General features: G+C 50.0%; 1 protein-coding gene across 3 annotated transcripts in view; it reads left to right on the top strand.

Moving 5' to 3' along the window:
- Positions 1-368: 368 nt before the first annotated feature.
- Positions 369-13,922, top strand: part of MLLT1 (MLLT1 super elongation complex subunit) — a 68,911-nt gene continuing 55,357 nt past the window's right edge. The window contains exons 1-2 of one of the 3 annotated variants that reach the window (XM_028519228.2): positions 369-554; positions 8,935-9,115. In XM_028519228.2, the coding sequence (XP_028375029.1) occupies positions 543-554; positions 8,935-9,115 (193 nt within the window). In that variant the 5' untranslated portion in view covers positions 369-542. Of the gene's footprint in view, positions 555-8,934; positions 9,116-13,922 lie in introns of those variants that run through there. The other 2 variants (XM_028519227.2, XM_036032265.1) reach the window with 2 other exon arrangements.

Raw genomic sequence — 13,922 nt, 5'->3', positions numbered from 1 at the left:
GGAATCCGCTACCTCAGCTCCAGCCTGCCTAGGTTCGGGTAGGGAGGCTCCGGGGACGAGGCAGCGGCCTCTGAGGGCCACAGTGCGCACGCGTAGTTCTCCCGTTCCGCCCCCGCCCCCCTCCACGTGCAGCGCACACCTCGAGCTCCCTCCGCAGGGTTTGCCTCGCGCCTCCCTCCCTCCCTCCCCCCGCCCCTCCGGTCCCGGGACCCCATTGGCTAAGGACTTCGTTCCTCCGAGAGCCGCCCTGTCGGCCCGCGCCAGGCCGGAAGACCGGCCCCACGAGCGGTCTTCCGCGCTGTTGATTGGTCCAGGCTGCTGTCAGTCCGAGCGGCGGGCCTAAGTCGGCGGCGGGGGCCTGGGGTCCGTGAGCGACCCGGGCTGGCTGTGGTTTCCGGTTCCGCGGGGCTGGCGGGCGGGCGGGCAGCCGGGAACGGCGGCGGCGGCGCCTGACAGACAATGAGGGCAGCGGGGAGGAGCTGAGCGGCGGCAGCGGCGGCGGCGAGCGACGCGGGGCCCGGGGGCGGGGCTGGGCGGCAGCCATGGACAATCAGGTGAGGAGCGGCCGCGCCGCCCCAGCGCAGCCCGCGTCGTCCGCCCGGCCCCCTCCCTCCCTCCCTCCGCCCCGCCGCCCGGCCCTCCTGGGTCCCGGTCTCCCCGCCCCCGCTTGGCGCCCGCCAGTCCCTCTTTGTGCGCGCCCGCCGCTCCCCGGGCCTTTTTGTGGGGCAGGGGAACCCCTCCCCCATCCGCGACCCGGGCCTGGCTGGAGCGCCTGGGACCCTGCTGGAGATCCCGGGCGGGCCCAGCCCACAGCCCCTGGGATGCCCCTTGTGACCCTAGTCCGGCCAAAAATCCTCTGGGACGCTCCTTGGGACCCCGGCGCGGAGCTCCCTTTAGCGGCCCAGAACCCTTTGGGGCGCCTTTTAGGATCCTACTCCGATCTAGAGCCCTTTGGGACATTCCCTGGGACCCCATCCCAGCTCAGAGTCCTCACAGGCACCCCTGCGAATTCCTCATATTCAGCTTATACCTCCTTTCTCCTTTGGATCCAGGGGTGGTCTGTGTCTTCTTTCCTTTCTGGAGTCTAGGCCCTGAGTCCCCAACCTGCTGCCTCTTTTCTATCTAAACCATGGCTGAGGTTTGAGTCTCTCCAGAATCCCAGGGACCTTGGTTTGCAGTCCTCCTTCCTTGAACTCTAAGTCTTCTTACCTCTCCCCTTCATTTAGGCCTGAGCCCTCTCTTCCCTCTGGTCCTGCCTCTGTCTCAGCCTGAGTGTGTTTCCCCTCTAACCCTGGCCAGGTCCTGGATCTCTTCCTTCCCACAAGGACCCAGGCCTGTGTTGAGGTTCTCCCTATTTTGAACCTGGGGTTGCTTCCTCAGTCGCCTTTGACTTAAGTCTCCTGCCTCAATTCCCTCTGGTTTCAGGCCCTGGTCACTCTCCCTGAGACCCCCAGTGCCTTTGGGGCTGTCTCTTACCCTCAGACCCTCTTAGTCCAGGCTCAGGGGCAGTTTTCTGTTCTGAACTGGAGCCCCTATGCTCTTCAGTCACCAGATGCCTCACTCCCTTCAGATGGGGCCTTCTTTGACTGTGGGACCTTGGTTTATGCTCCCCTCTCCCCAAATCTGATCTGTCTCACTAGTCTGGTTCTTCCAACTTCAGCTGACCTCCTTTCACTGACCTGCAGTCTCCCCAGACCCCCAGTGCCTCTCTCCTTTCAGGGTGTTGCACTTTATTCCACTGTTCCCCAGCCCTATGCTGTGACTTTCAGCCAGGACCCTCTCCTTTCAGCACATCTGAGCGCCTCCACCTAGAGCCTTGCTCCAAATCCTGGTGGTTCCCTGACCTCTGTAAACTCTCCCCATGGCCCCTCTCCCTACTGGATATAGAGCCCATCCTGTCAGTTCCGGTAAACCCGAGACCTTTTTGGCCCCTGGTCCCCCTTTCGCCAGCTCTGCGCTTACTTTTCTCCAGTACCCAGTCCCCTTCCCCTCCTCAAGCCCAAGGCCACTGTGGCCCCCATCATAGGATCATTTATTTCTTCATTCTTCCCTGCTGTCCCTGACTTCCAGGGGCACGAGGCCAGGGAAGGCGGTATAGGGCTGTGGGGGTGGCAGCTGAAATCTCTGCGTTAGTGAGGGCAGGTTGGGGCGTCCCTAGGTGCTGGCGCCACTGAGGCGGCTCTGTCTGGTAAGGTGCTGTGTGTCTGAGGTTTTAGGGGTGTAGGCAGGAGACCTCTCCCTTGCCCATCCTGGCTGCCTGTGGTGGCACAGGATCATTGAGGCTTGTGTCTGTGGCTCCCTCTCACCATGATTTCCCTTGTGGCTTTGGTGTTACTACCTTTCTCTTCAGTGGGAAGGAAGAGTTTATGGCAGTTTAATTGTGGAGTTCTACAGAGTGGTGTGAATTCATTTCCCTTGAAGGGACAGAGCTTTTTGCCTCCAATTCATATTGAATCAAAAAACAAAACAAAATACACCTTCAGTGTCCACTTTCAACAAAGCCCACCTCTGGGAAGGGCTTATTGGGCACCACGTAAGTGTAGAATATCACTCCATCTCTCAGCCCACCTGCTGGTCCTTCCAGAAGATATTTTAGGTTCAAGTGTGTCTACTCCCCCTGGGTGGTTGTCATTTATGTAAGTAGAATTGTGAGAATAGGTGGCATTCTTGGTCTGTGACAGGGTGGACTGGTGAACACATTTGAAATGCTATAGCCATCAGTGCCTGCTGCTCTTTAAGTATAAACAAACCAAAATGAGAAAGGCAGAACCTCAGTCACACCAGCCACATTTGAAGAGCCCAGTAACTACTACTGCTGACCTGTCATCCTCTTCATTGGGCAGCATGGAGATATGGCAGAAAGGTCCTTTGGACAGTGCTGGTCTAGATCCTTGCAGAAGTATTGGCAAGTGAAACTAGTCCCAAAGGAAAGTATGTGTCACTCCATAGACTCAGTCTCTATCCTGGCTGTGTTTTCATGCAAATTTGGGAGAGTACCTAAGTAGGCAAGTTGGTGGTCAGTGTTCTAGAATGACTTCTGATGACTGGGAAAAAGTCTTTGAAACCAGCAGAATCTCAGCTTTCCTTTTCTCCCCCAGAATGCCCCAAACTTGTAAGTGCCTCAGTCTCATGGGGAACAACAGGGCTTTCCCCTAGGGGCCTGCCAGCTTTAGGAGCCTGCTTCTCTTTACTTTCTTGTGTTCCCTAGAACTTTCAGCCCAGTTAAGAAAGATAGGTCTGCATTTTGCTCTGGGCTCCCACCTTCTTGGAATCGAAATCTTTCCCCACAGGTAGGAAAGTTTGGCTCCCTCTGTCTTGACCCTGCGTCTGTACTTAACACATCCAGTGTCTGTGGGATTTGTATTTTTTAGGGAGAAGAGAGTCATGTACTTTTGCAGGGTCGGAGGCAGGTCTTGTTCATTAGGCATGTGATTTATGTCCAAGGATGGTAGGGAAGGAATGGACATAGTTAAAGGCTGAGCAGATGCTGGGAGGACGGGGAGAGGCCACCTGTCTGGGGACATGGGTTGCCTGGGGAGCTAGAAGTGTCAGTGTCTGGATAGTTCTGTTCTTCAAAGGGCCAGGACGTCCTCCCTTCACAGAAGCACTGGGACTGGCACCTGAGGTTGGTGGGCGACCCATAGAATCATACAGTTGAATTGATGCTGATTCCTCAAAAGGTTCTCCTGATTTTGAATTTGAGAACAACTTCTTGTGACCATACTCTGTTGTTCTGGAAGGGGAGGTTTGTTTCTAATGGCACTGGCCCATTTTACAGATGTGAAAAAGCCCAGGAAGGCCCTGAGAGGAGGCAAGGCCTGGTGGCATTCTTAGGTAGGTCTGCTCTTTACCGGAGACCTTGTGGAGAGATGCTTGGAATTGTTCAAAGCATTGATGCGAGGGTGACCGGATTCTCCGCCATCCAGCTCTGAAACTATCACTTGGAAAGTCGGCATGCCAGGTTTTTGTCCTGAAGTTACGGTAGTATGTTGTAAAGTACTTGAGGGCAGGGACCCAAGTCTTGTTCCCCTTTATGTTCATGTAATGCAGTTTTGCACAAACTCTGTCAACTGTTGGTTAAATAAAAATAAGTATCTGCCCCTTGTAACCTGCCCACCTGGCCTGGCCACAGTTGCCTTTTTCAGGGTTGTGCGGCGTGTTGTCCACACACCTGCGGACTTCTTGTGCATACATAATATATATCCCGTCCCAGGCCTTCCTTGGCAGACTGGTGAGGGTCTTTCTTCCTAGGAACCTGGAAACTAAGGATTGTAGGTGTATTTGCATACCCACGTGGCCTGCACACTTATTCCTGGAGTTTCCAGAGAGCATTCATTGAGCTCCTTCTCATCCCTTTGTTATTAGCCTTGTGCTCTGGGTGAAAGGGACTAGGCTGGACAGAGCCACAAGAGGGGTGCAAGTGCTGGCTGCCAGCCCCTGTGTGCCAGCAGTTAGAAGGCTAGGGCCTCATGCAGTTTGCTTCTGTCCCCATCTCTGGGTGGGCTGCCCTCCTTGAGAGGGTTTTCACTGAGGGACACCCTTCATTTCCTGTCTTATATTCTCATTCAGTAGCTGCTGCTCCTGGGAGCCCCACACTGGGTCTATAGTGAGAGTGCCATGAAGAATATTTTATTGGTCCTGTGTTGCCATTGCTTTGCGGGACCAGTACTTTTCCCCATTTCTGTATGTGTGGACCATGTTGCCAGCAATCTGCTGGGTGCAGTTGGACTTGACAAAATCAATCCTAGCTGATGAGGGAAAATGCTCTTGGGTACTTTCACCCCCTGAGAGGGGACAGAATTGTCACATCTGAGGGAATTAGATGCAGTAGCCCGACTCCAGGCATAATTATGCCACTTGGTAAAGTGTGAATTCCCAGAGGAAAGGGCATCTGTTGCAGAGAATTCCCACCAGAATATTAGTAGAAATCTTACAGATAAACTTGCTAAAGACCTGCCTTCTGGGGCCCAGGCTGAGGGCAGGATTCATGGGGTATAGTGGGCCTGGAGAGAGGACAGTGCCCAACTGAAGCCCTCTGCCCAAAGTGAACTGTTCCCAGACGGCCCTTAGAGCCCTTGTGCTGCTCCCTCCCAACCCCCAGGTCTTTGGGATGATGTCCTAGAAGTAAAATAGTTAACCCTTTTTATGGCAGGCATGGCATATTCCCTTTTGTTGAGAGAGTGGGTGGCAAAGTGATGCCCAAGATGTTGGGACATGGCAGTAACCAAGGCTCGGTCCCAGGGCCACTTCAGCCACCTACTCTGAAGGTCTCACAAAGGGCCTCTCTGCAGCCAAACAGTGAGATTCTTCATTCTGAGGCAGGCTAACCTAACCAACATTTACTAACCCCCTTTAGCCAGGCATCCTTCCTAGAGAAAGCTGATTTGCTTCAATTCTTTGGTTCTAATGGACAGGGAAGGAGTCCAGGTGGAATAAGGAAGGAAAGGGAGTGCATGGAACTCTCAGAGGTAGCATTGGCTTAGCCATGCTAATAAATTATCATGACAAGTCAGAGTAGTTGGCCAGGGCTCAGCTTGCTCGCCTCCAGCTCCATGTAGCTTAAATGTCTTACCAAATCAGTGATTTCTACTTTAGTAGCCCAGAATCTGTGTAACTCCACTGTCTTTATTTTTTAGAAGATTTCAGCATTTGGGGGAGTGATCCTCTCCTGAATGCACCATCCTATGCAGTCATTGGCACCCTGAACCTGGGGGTGTGGAGGCTGAGTTGGCGCCAGCCCCCAGGGCACAGATGCCACCCAGCAAGCTTTGGGTATGGCCTGCCAGCTGAAGAGATTGACCCACTGTTGCTTCAGAACCTTCCTGTTTGTTTGCTTTGGCCTGTGGAGTATATTTTTGGTGCTTCCATTATCTCCTCACCGAGGGAACCGTGGTCTCCGTTCTATCACAGTAACTTTGCCGCTCATGTGCCCTGGGTACGAACCCCACATAATCAGAAATGCTGGGAAGGCAGCCGGGTTGGTGAATAACAGAATCTGAGGAGATATCTTGTTACACAGGAGTTAACTCCAAAGAACAAAAAGTCGTTTGCCAGTGTGTATTAGTTTTCCACCTGTGAGCCTCCCAGCAATGCAGGAATTGTCCTCCGACTTTTCATTGTGAATCAGGTTGGAGAGAAATGCTGAGTTCCTTAACCACAGAGTCGTGTATATGGTGATTACAGCCTTTCCAGATAATGTAAATACTGCTTGGGTTTGTTTATGTTGAACATCGTCCATATGCAGCAATCTGCAGACAGATACTTGTGGTTGATTTGAGCATTATGTGTTTATCCAGACTTTTAGTCCCTTGTCTCTAGCTTTTGGTGGGGCATCTGCACTTGACTATCTCCAGTACCCCCTCCACCATCCCAGCAACTTCCTGGCTACCTCTGTCTCAGAGTTATTTGAGCCCCCTCACCTCTTCTTCATTTACACTGAGGTCCTGTGAGTTCTCCCATTTCAGGCGTGAATTAACCTCCTTTTCCAGCCATACCCTCTGGTTGACTTCATGCGGACTTGGTTGTCCTTTTCTGCCTTCAACCCAGAGCCCTGGGCAATACAGGTTGCCCAGGACCTTTTACTCACATACTGTGCCCTCACATCCATCACCTACTTATACTTGGCTGTCATTTCTGTTGTGTTGAGTCTAAATGCTCCATCCCCATGCCCTCCCTCTCTCCAGTGGACCAGGTTCCAGCAAGTCCTTGCTCTTTTCCCAAGGAGCCCCACAGGGACTGTTGTGTGCCAGGGGAACTCCTGCCCTGTTTTTACAGGTGCTCGCTAAGTACCCAGAGCCTCTGCTGGCTCTTCCATACATACATCAGGACCATCTTGTCCCTGTCACTGTCCTTACTGTCTCTTCCTTTTGGAAAGCACCACTTATAACTCACTGGTCTAGGCAGGCCCTCTAGTTTGATCCATTAAGTATAGTTGATGCTTCACATACCAGGGTTCCAAGATAGAGGTTAAAAGGATAAGTGAGATAGCAGTGGGCAGCCCAGGAACAAAGATGAAGTGGGCACCCCCGTGGAGATGCTTGTATACACATAGCAATTGGAAAGGGCTTTGGGGAAAGTAGCCCTGAAGCTGTGGATTAAGGGACAGCAGGGAAATGAGTAGGGCACCTAGGCTGTGGGCTACAAGGAGCAGAGGCAGATAGGAGTGGATGTTCCCTGTGTGTGTTGGGATGCTGGTGTCTGACTAAGCTGGAAAGGGGTTGGTGGACATTTTTGTATTTCCTCAGTGCTGAGCCTTTGGGGCATAGACTTAGAAACAGAGACTTAGAAACAGCTGTGTGTGCGCGCGCACACACACCTAGAATCTTGCAGTTCTTATACATGGACTGCAAGATACACTGACCTCTGAAGGGTTAAAAAGTGAAAAATTATGAGCATCTCAGATTTGAGGAGACACAGGTGGAAGACGGGCGGTGTGCTGAGGCGTTTGAACTTTATTCTGAGGGTGTGGTGAGCTGAGGAAAGCTGTGAAACAGCCAGAGATAGCATCTGTCTGCCCTGGTTTCACTGCAGTGACTGAGCAGCAAGAGGAGGGTGAAGAGGGAGGGAGGACGGTGGTGGTGGGAACCCCACGGGTTGCTGAATTGCAGAGAGGAGGCACATACAGAGGGACTGTGGCCATAGGGACACACGTCATCAGTGGGATGGGTGAGAAAGAGGGTGGAAAGTGAAAAGTGGGAGATTTCTGGTCAGGACCTAGGAGGGTGATTCTGTCAAGGGAGAGCTGGGAAGCCCGTCACAGGGGAGCTTTGTTTGGGGAAGTGTGGCATCCATGCCACCCATGACTTGCTCCTGGTTATCTCAGCACTTAGGAACAAGTATCCACTCAGCCTCTGCTTTCTTTGTATCATTCCTGCATTTGATACTTGGTGTTGAGCTGTATCTACGGGGAGGCTGGGGAGGCTCTTACAAGGAGATAACTGTTTACAGTAGGTTCCCTAGCGGTGATTTGACTCCCCCTCCCCCGCCAAGATGTTGCCAGTGCTTCGAAGTTTTGTGGCTTTGTGTCTAGTGGAGTGGAACTTGCATGACCTGCCTTATGTTTCAGGGCAGAGCGTCAGACACCAGCTTAACGAAGGGAGTCTGCTACCGGGGCTGCAGGTGGCTTCAAGCTTGCCCTTCCGTGCTCACTATTCTGCTTTTAAAACTGAGCCTCCATTTGTGCAGATGACTCAGATGACTCCACTGATCTCTGTTCTCCAGGAGGCATTCTGTTGAACGAGGGAGAATAAAAATGCTTTAATCAAGGAGCGTGAGAGGCTTGACTAGGGGGGCAAGCTGGCAGAATGGCTACAGGAGCAGGCCCTTGGGTGATGCACACCTGGGCCATTGTCTGGGCCCCCTGCCCCCTACCAGCTGGTCCCCCTCGTGCATGCTGCTTGGCAGCGCAGTCTTGGAGCCTTGGTTCCTCATCTGTAGAAGGAGGTAATCGCACCACTTTGGGTTGCACCACTGTGTTTTGGGAGACCTTGGTGGGGATGCCATCTCCAGATAAGGAGCCACCTCCAAGGAGCTGACATTAGACTAGAGTGAACAAACCATTAGCAAGATGAGTTCTGGTAGTGAAAAATGCTAAGGCATGATGTGACAAAGAGTGACAGGGGTGGTGGTAGGGGTTTCATATTAGGTGGTCAGGGAAGGCTTCCCTGAGGGGCTGACAGTCCAGCTGAGACTTCAGTGAAAGGAAAGAGCCTTCCATGGGAAGGCCTAGGGGCAGAGCACCAGAGGCAGAGGGCCCTGAGGCAGGAATGGAGAGGTTGAGGGGGTGGGTGGAGAGGAGCCGTGGGGCCCAGCCTGGGCTTGCTGGGGAGAGAAGATGAGTAAAGCAGGCACATGATACCTGGTTCTCAAGGACAGTTAGCAGTCTCCTGCTCTGGGCTGTGCATTGACCCCGTGCCCGCTTCTTTCTCCCACCAGTGTACTGTCCAGGTCAAGTTAGAGCTGGGACACCGGGCCCAGCTGCGCAAAAAGCCCACCACGGAGGGGTTCACGCATGATTGGATGGTGTTTGTCCGCGGCCCCGAGCAATGTGAAATCCAGCACTTCGTGGAGAAGGTGGTCTTCCGGCTGCATGACAGCTTCCCCAAGCCCAAGCGTGGTGAGTGGCCCCTGCTCCCCCCTACCTCGCCCCCTCCCAGTGGGCTGGTGCTCACACTGAGGTTCTGGCTTGCAGCCCTTGGCATGCCAAGGAGAAGTTGCCCGGCCAGCACTCTGCCCTTCTTTGACCCTGTAAAGGTTCCCCTCCCTCCCTTCTGCTTCTCTTTTAGCTGTCGAGTTCATAGTGGGGAAACCCAAAGGAGTTAATGACTGTCTTGAGTCATTATTTAGAGTCAAGCTCTGAGAAGCCTCCAGAGAAAGCATAGTCAGTGGCCAGTGGGTGGGAAAGGTCGATTTATGTTCACTTGATAAGTAATCAGAAAACTGCTTATTGGGCCTACGTTTGACGAGATGCCATCTTAAGAATTCATGGTATTTATGGAAAAAAGCATTAAAGGTGCTCACTTCACGACGTCTTGTTTCTTATGCCTTCTTTTTCTGTGTCACCTGTCAGACTAATACCTGATGAGCACAAGCGCTTCCTTCACATTTTCCACAAAGATTCTGCTTTCCAGGGACCTGGCAGTCTGATGGGGCAGAGAAAGGGGATTCACCCAGTTTGTGGGGGTCAGAGAACACTTCCTGGGGAATTTGATGGGGAATTTGGAAACATAGTTGGTGGCTGTGTTGTGAGCTCTGTGGGGGCTGCGTCTGCCTTTCTCACCACTGAGTCCTCGTATGAAGCCTGGTATGTCACAGGGGTCCAGTAAATATTTCTTGAATAGATGTGTTGATAAAGACACAAAGGACTTTTTGCTAGCAAAGTGCTTCAGGGTGGGGGAGCCACTGCTGTGTTGCTGACCCCTCTGTCTGCAGTGCAGGGTTTGGGGGCCCAGGGCTGAGCTGGGAGCCAGTGTGGACAGCTTCAGACAGAAGCAGGAGAACATTCTGGGACCCACTGGGGGCCCAGGCCCAGGCCTAGGCCTGGGCCAGCAAGCGGCTGATGGACGACCTAGAGGGGAGATGACTTAGTTACAGAAGCAGAAACTTCTGCTTCTCAAGGGAAGGCAACTTGAGATTCGTAGTGGCATTGTAGCCATTTTTTTTTCTTCTGGTTTCTTCCATCAGCTTTCAGATGTTTCTTTTTCTCATTTCTTCTCTCCTGAGTCTCCTATCCTCCTTCCTTTCTGAGCCTCTTGGAGGAGAGCAGACATGTTACAGACAATACTAGATGTCTGTAAAACAGTAGATGTCTCAATGATAATGATAGCAGCAGCAGTAGTAGTAGTAGTTCTACTACTACTAGCAGTTCTACTGCTACCCTATTTTATGGATGTGGAAGCAGGCTCAAGGGGGCCCAACAAGCTGCCTGGGGGTCTGGTAGTACTGCCTGTTTCTGTCGGTACCCGGCCACGCCCATTCACTTGGGAGTCTTCTGTGGCTGCTGTTATGCTCTAATAGCAGAGTAGAAACTGGCTGCCTGTTTCTCGTGAGCTGGTCCCGCCTTTTTCCCCTAGCAGCTTCCACTTCAGCTCTTTCACCCTCTACCTCACCTGTTCTGTACCTTTGTCTCCCAGTGGGCCCAGGATGATAATTTCCATTCACCTTTAAACTGTTTATCTCATCTTCATCCCCACAGGGTCAGTAGGCAAGCAGCCTCTAGACGTGATATTAATAGCGGTCTGCATTTGTCCAGCACTCGCTAGTCTGTGTGCTGTGCGCATGACAGCCCTGCAACTGGTACGTCCCAGAATTCCTGCCAGGCAGATGTGGAAACTGAGGTTCAGAGAGGCCCAGTAACCCACTTATGGTCACATGGACATGGCCTAGTCTCTGACCTCCAAGTTACAAGAAAATGGATGATGAGTGAGGCCCACTTTTTTAAAGTGTCAGTTCATGGGCAGAGTTTAAATTAGTAGTTGAATGGTGCTTATTGCCAAGTCTGCACAAAATGTGTGAAATAGTAAATGCCTGATTAGTTGTTTATTGTATCAAACAAAATTCTGTTGGATTATACCCTTGCCAGTTGTCAATGAAAAATGGGTCAGGTTAAAGAATGAGTGAGTTTCTTACAGGACTCTAGGCTCTGAAATTATTGGTCATGTACTTTAATAGTATCTTTAAAATCAAATAGATACAACAAACCCAGTAGAAACGTGCCAGGTGGGAAGTTTCCATTTCCTGTGTCATCACTGGTCACACTGCCCCATGGGCAGTCTTTCTAGTCCTTTCTCCATGTTATTCCTGAATATCGTAAGTAGTGGGAGTGAATTGGCTTGTTTCTTGATTTTCAAATTTAAAAAATATTAACTTATCAGCATGAAAGGCTAGACTTTAACTAAACTCCTAACTCCTCTTAGCCATCGTCTGCTCTAAATGTTTTATAGTTAAGTGATTCGTTTTGTAGTGGTTGTCTTTGTGACTTTGAATAATGAGCAAACCTGCTTACCTTTCAAATCTCCCACAAACACTCCCTGTCACCTTTTTTAGGAAGTTCTCTGGCTGACAGGTCTAAACTACAGTTTCTTTGCTCAACACACCTAAACAGCACATGCTTCTAGGTTTTTTTCTGTTTTATTTTTCTCTTTAGCACCATCTGAACATATTTGTGTTACTTGTTCATCTGATCCGTGTCTTGCCATAGTGTGCTGCTCTCTCCTTGGTGCTGGGAGGACGCAGTGGGTGCTGTCAGCTTTTGTCACATCTTCTGACTTTTGGCTTAGGAAGAGGACCGAGCAGCACCCCCCCCGCCCCCCCCCGCCATTCCTTGAGTGTTTCCTTGAGCACCCTGTCCTTGACTTTGTTAAAGTTGTTGACTAAAACCAAGACTTTTGCTCCTGGGTCAGAAATTGACTGAAAGTTGGAAACTAGTAAGTAGTAATGACTTCATAGACTGTTCATTGTTGTGCTGGTCAGGATGCCAGGATTTTTGTTCCTCTTCTCTGTGAACTTTGAGCCACTCAAAGGAGAAAACTCAAGGTCATGTCAAGGTCAGATGGGTTCCTTTTTTATCATTCTTGGTTAAAATTCAGCCCTGTTTACTTTGCTTCATGCTTGGGCCCTGACTTTGTGAATACCCCTTTGTTTCTTCCTTTTCTTCCATTGTATTGTCTTCATTATACCCTTCACTTTTTTCCATCCTCAATCATTTCACTTAATTGATGGATTCACCCCCTTTCCCCTGGACACTTCGTTTTAGTTCTGTCTTCCTTCCTCTTACCTAGACTGGCTCCTCTCAAGGCCATCTCTTCAGCCCCACCCCTGGCATGTTCCTTTCTGTTTTCCTGGGGGATTTATTTGTTACTCTATGTTTTGGTTTATTTTCTTATTTCCCTGGAGTAATTTTTTAAGTAATGTCCCAAGAGATTAATTAATTAGGAAATTTCCCAAGAAAAGTGTGTGAGAAATGACCTCTTTGACTCCTAGTATATTTGAAAGTGCCATTATTCTGTTCTCACACTGAAGTGATAGTTTGGTTGAGTATACTCTTCCTCTTTGAGAATTACTATTGGAATTACTAAATAATTACTATTATTTAGAGCTTTGAAAGTATTTGCTTCATGGCCTTCAGAAAGTCTGATGCATTGGGGTTGTTTTTGGTAGATGACCTGTTTTTTCTCTAGAAACATTTAAGATCTTTTTTAGGATACTGTTTCTGGGTTGTTGTGTATTTTTTTTAATTATTGAGGGAGAGCGAGATCGATTTGTTGTTCCACTTATTTGTGCATTCATTGGTTGATTCTTGTGTGTGCCCTGACCAGGAATCAAACAGCATCCTTGGCCCATCCGGACAGTGCTCTAACCACCTGAGCTTCCCAGCTTTGGGGTCTTAGGGATCTTTCCATTGTGGTGTCTTTCATTTAGTTCCAGAAAGTTTTCATCTACTTCTTTGACAGTTTCTTTCCATTTATTTATTTGTTTGTTACTTAACTTCTCTATCAGATAAATCTTTTATCTGTTAAATGGAAACAATTGTATCTGCCTCAAGGTTGTTGTAAGGGTTAAATGAATTAATATGAATCCAGTGCTGAGAATAGTGCCTGACACATAGTAGTTGCTTTATAAATATTAGCTGCTGTTAACATTTGTTTAATCTGCTTCATTGTTTCTTCATGTCTCATTTTTTTTTAAAGATTTTATTTATTTATTTTTAGAGAGGGAAGAGAGAGGGGAGAGAGAGAGAGACAGACAGACAGACACACACACACATCAATGTGCGGTTGCTGGGGGTCATGGCCTGCAACCCAGGCATGTACACTGACTGGGAGTCGAACCTGCGACACTTTGGTTCGCAGCCCTTGCTGGATCCACTGAGCTGCACCAGCCAGGTCATGTCTCCTTTTTTTAAATGTCTTTTTGCTCTACTCTTTGGACTGAATTAAAAAATTGTAAGTACTACATTTGTACTAAGAGCCCTATCTTATTCTCTTCTTTTCTTTTTTAAAATTATCTTATTTTTATTTGGGGCCATATCTTGGACCTAAGGACAGTGACTCTAGTTTCTTTCTTGTTTTTGTTTTTTTCTTTTCCCAGCTTTTCTTTTGGTCTTTAAATTATTCCCATCTCCTTGGGCTCCTGCAGGTGGAAACTCTTATTGAGCACTGTTTCGGGCAGGATGGGTTCTGCTGCCCAGGAGGCTTCTGTTTGGGGAGATGGGACTTCCAGTTTCCTAAATGAGGAGGGCTTTACTCTGGGTCCAGTTTTCATACCAGAGGCTTTAGCTTCCCCCAGACAGTTCTCTTCTCCTGAGACATGAAATCACCCGGATGTCCTCAGAGGGAAGCTTGAAACTGCTTAAGCCTGGGGTGGCAGTGGGTAGTGGGATGAACCCCAAGGCTGCTGTTCAAGTACTGTCGGTTTGGCTTTTT

Source organism: Phyllostomus discolor, chromosome 8 (genome assembly GCF_004126475.2).
Source record: "Phyllostomus discolor isolate MPI-MPIP mPhyDis1 chromosome 8, mPhyDis1.pri.v3, whole genome shotgun sequence".
In the NCBI taxonomy this organism is placed as follows: Eukaryota; Metazoa; Chordata; class Mammalia; order Chiroptera; family Phyllostomidae; genus Phyllostomus; species Phyllostomus discolor.
This window is presented reverse-complemented; position numbering and strand designations above follow the sequence as displayed.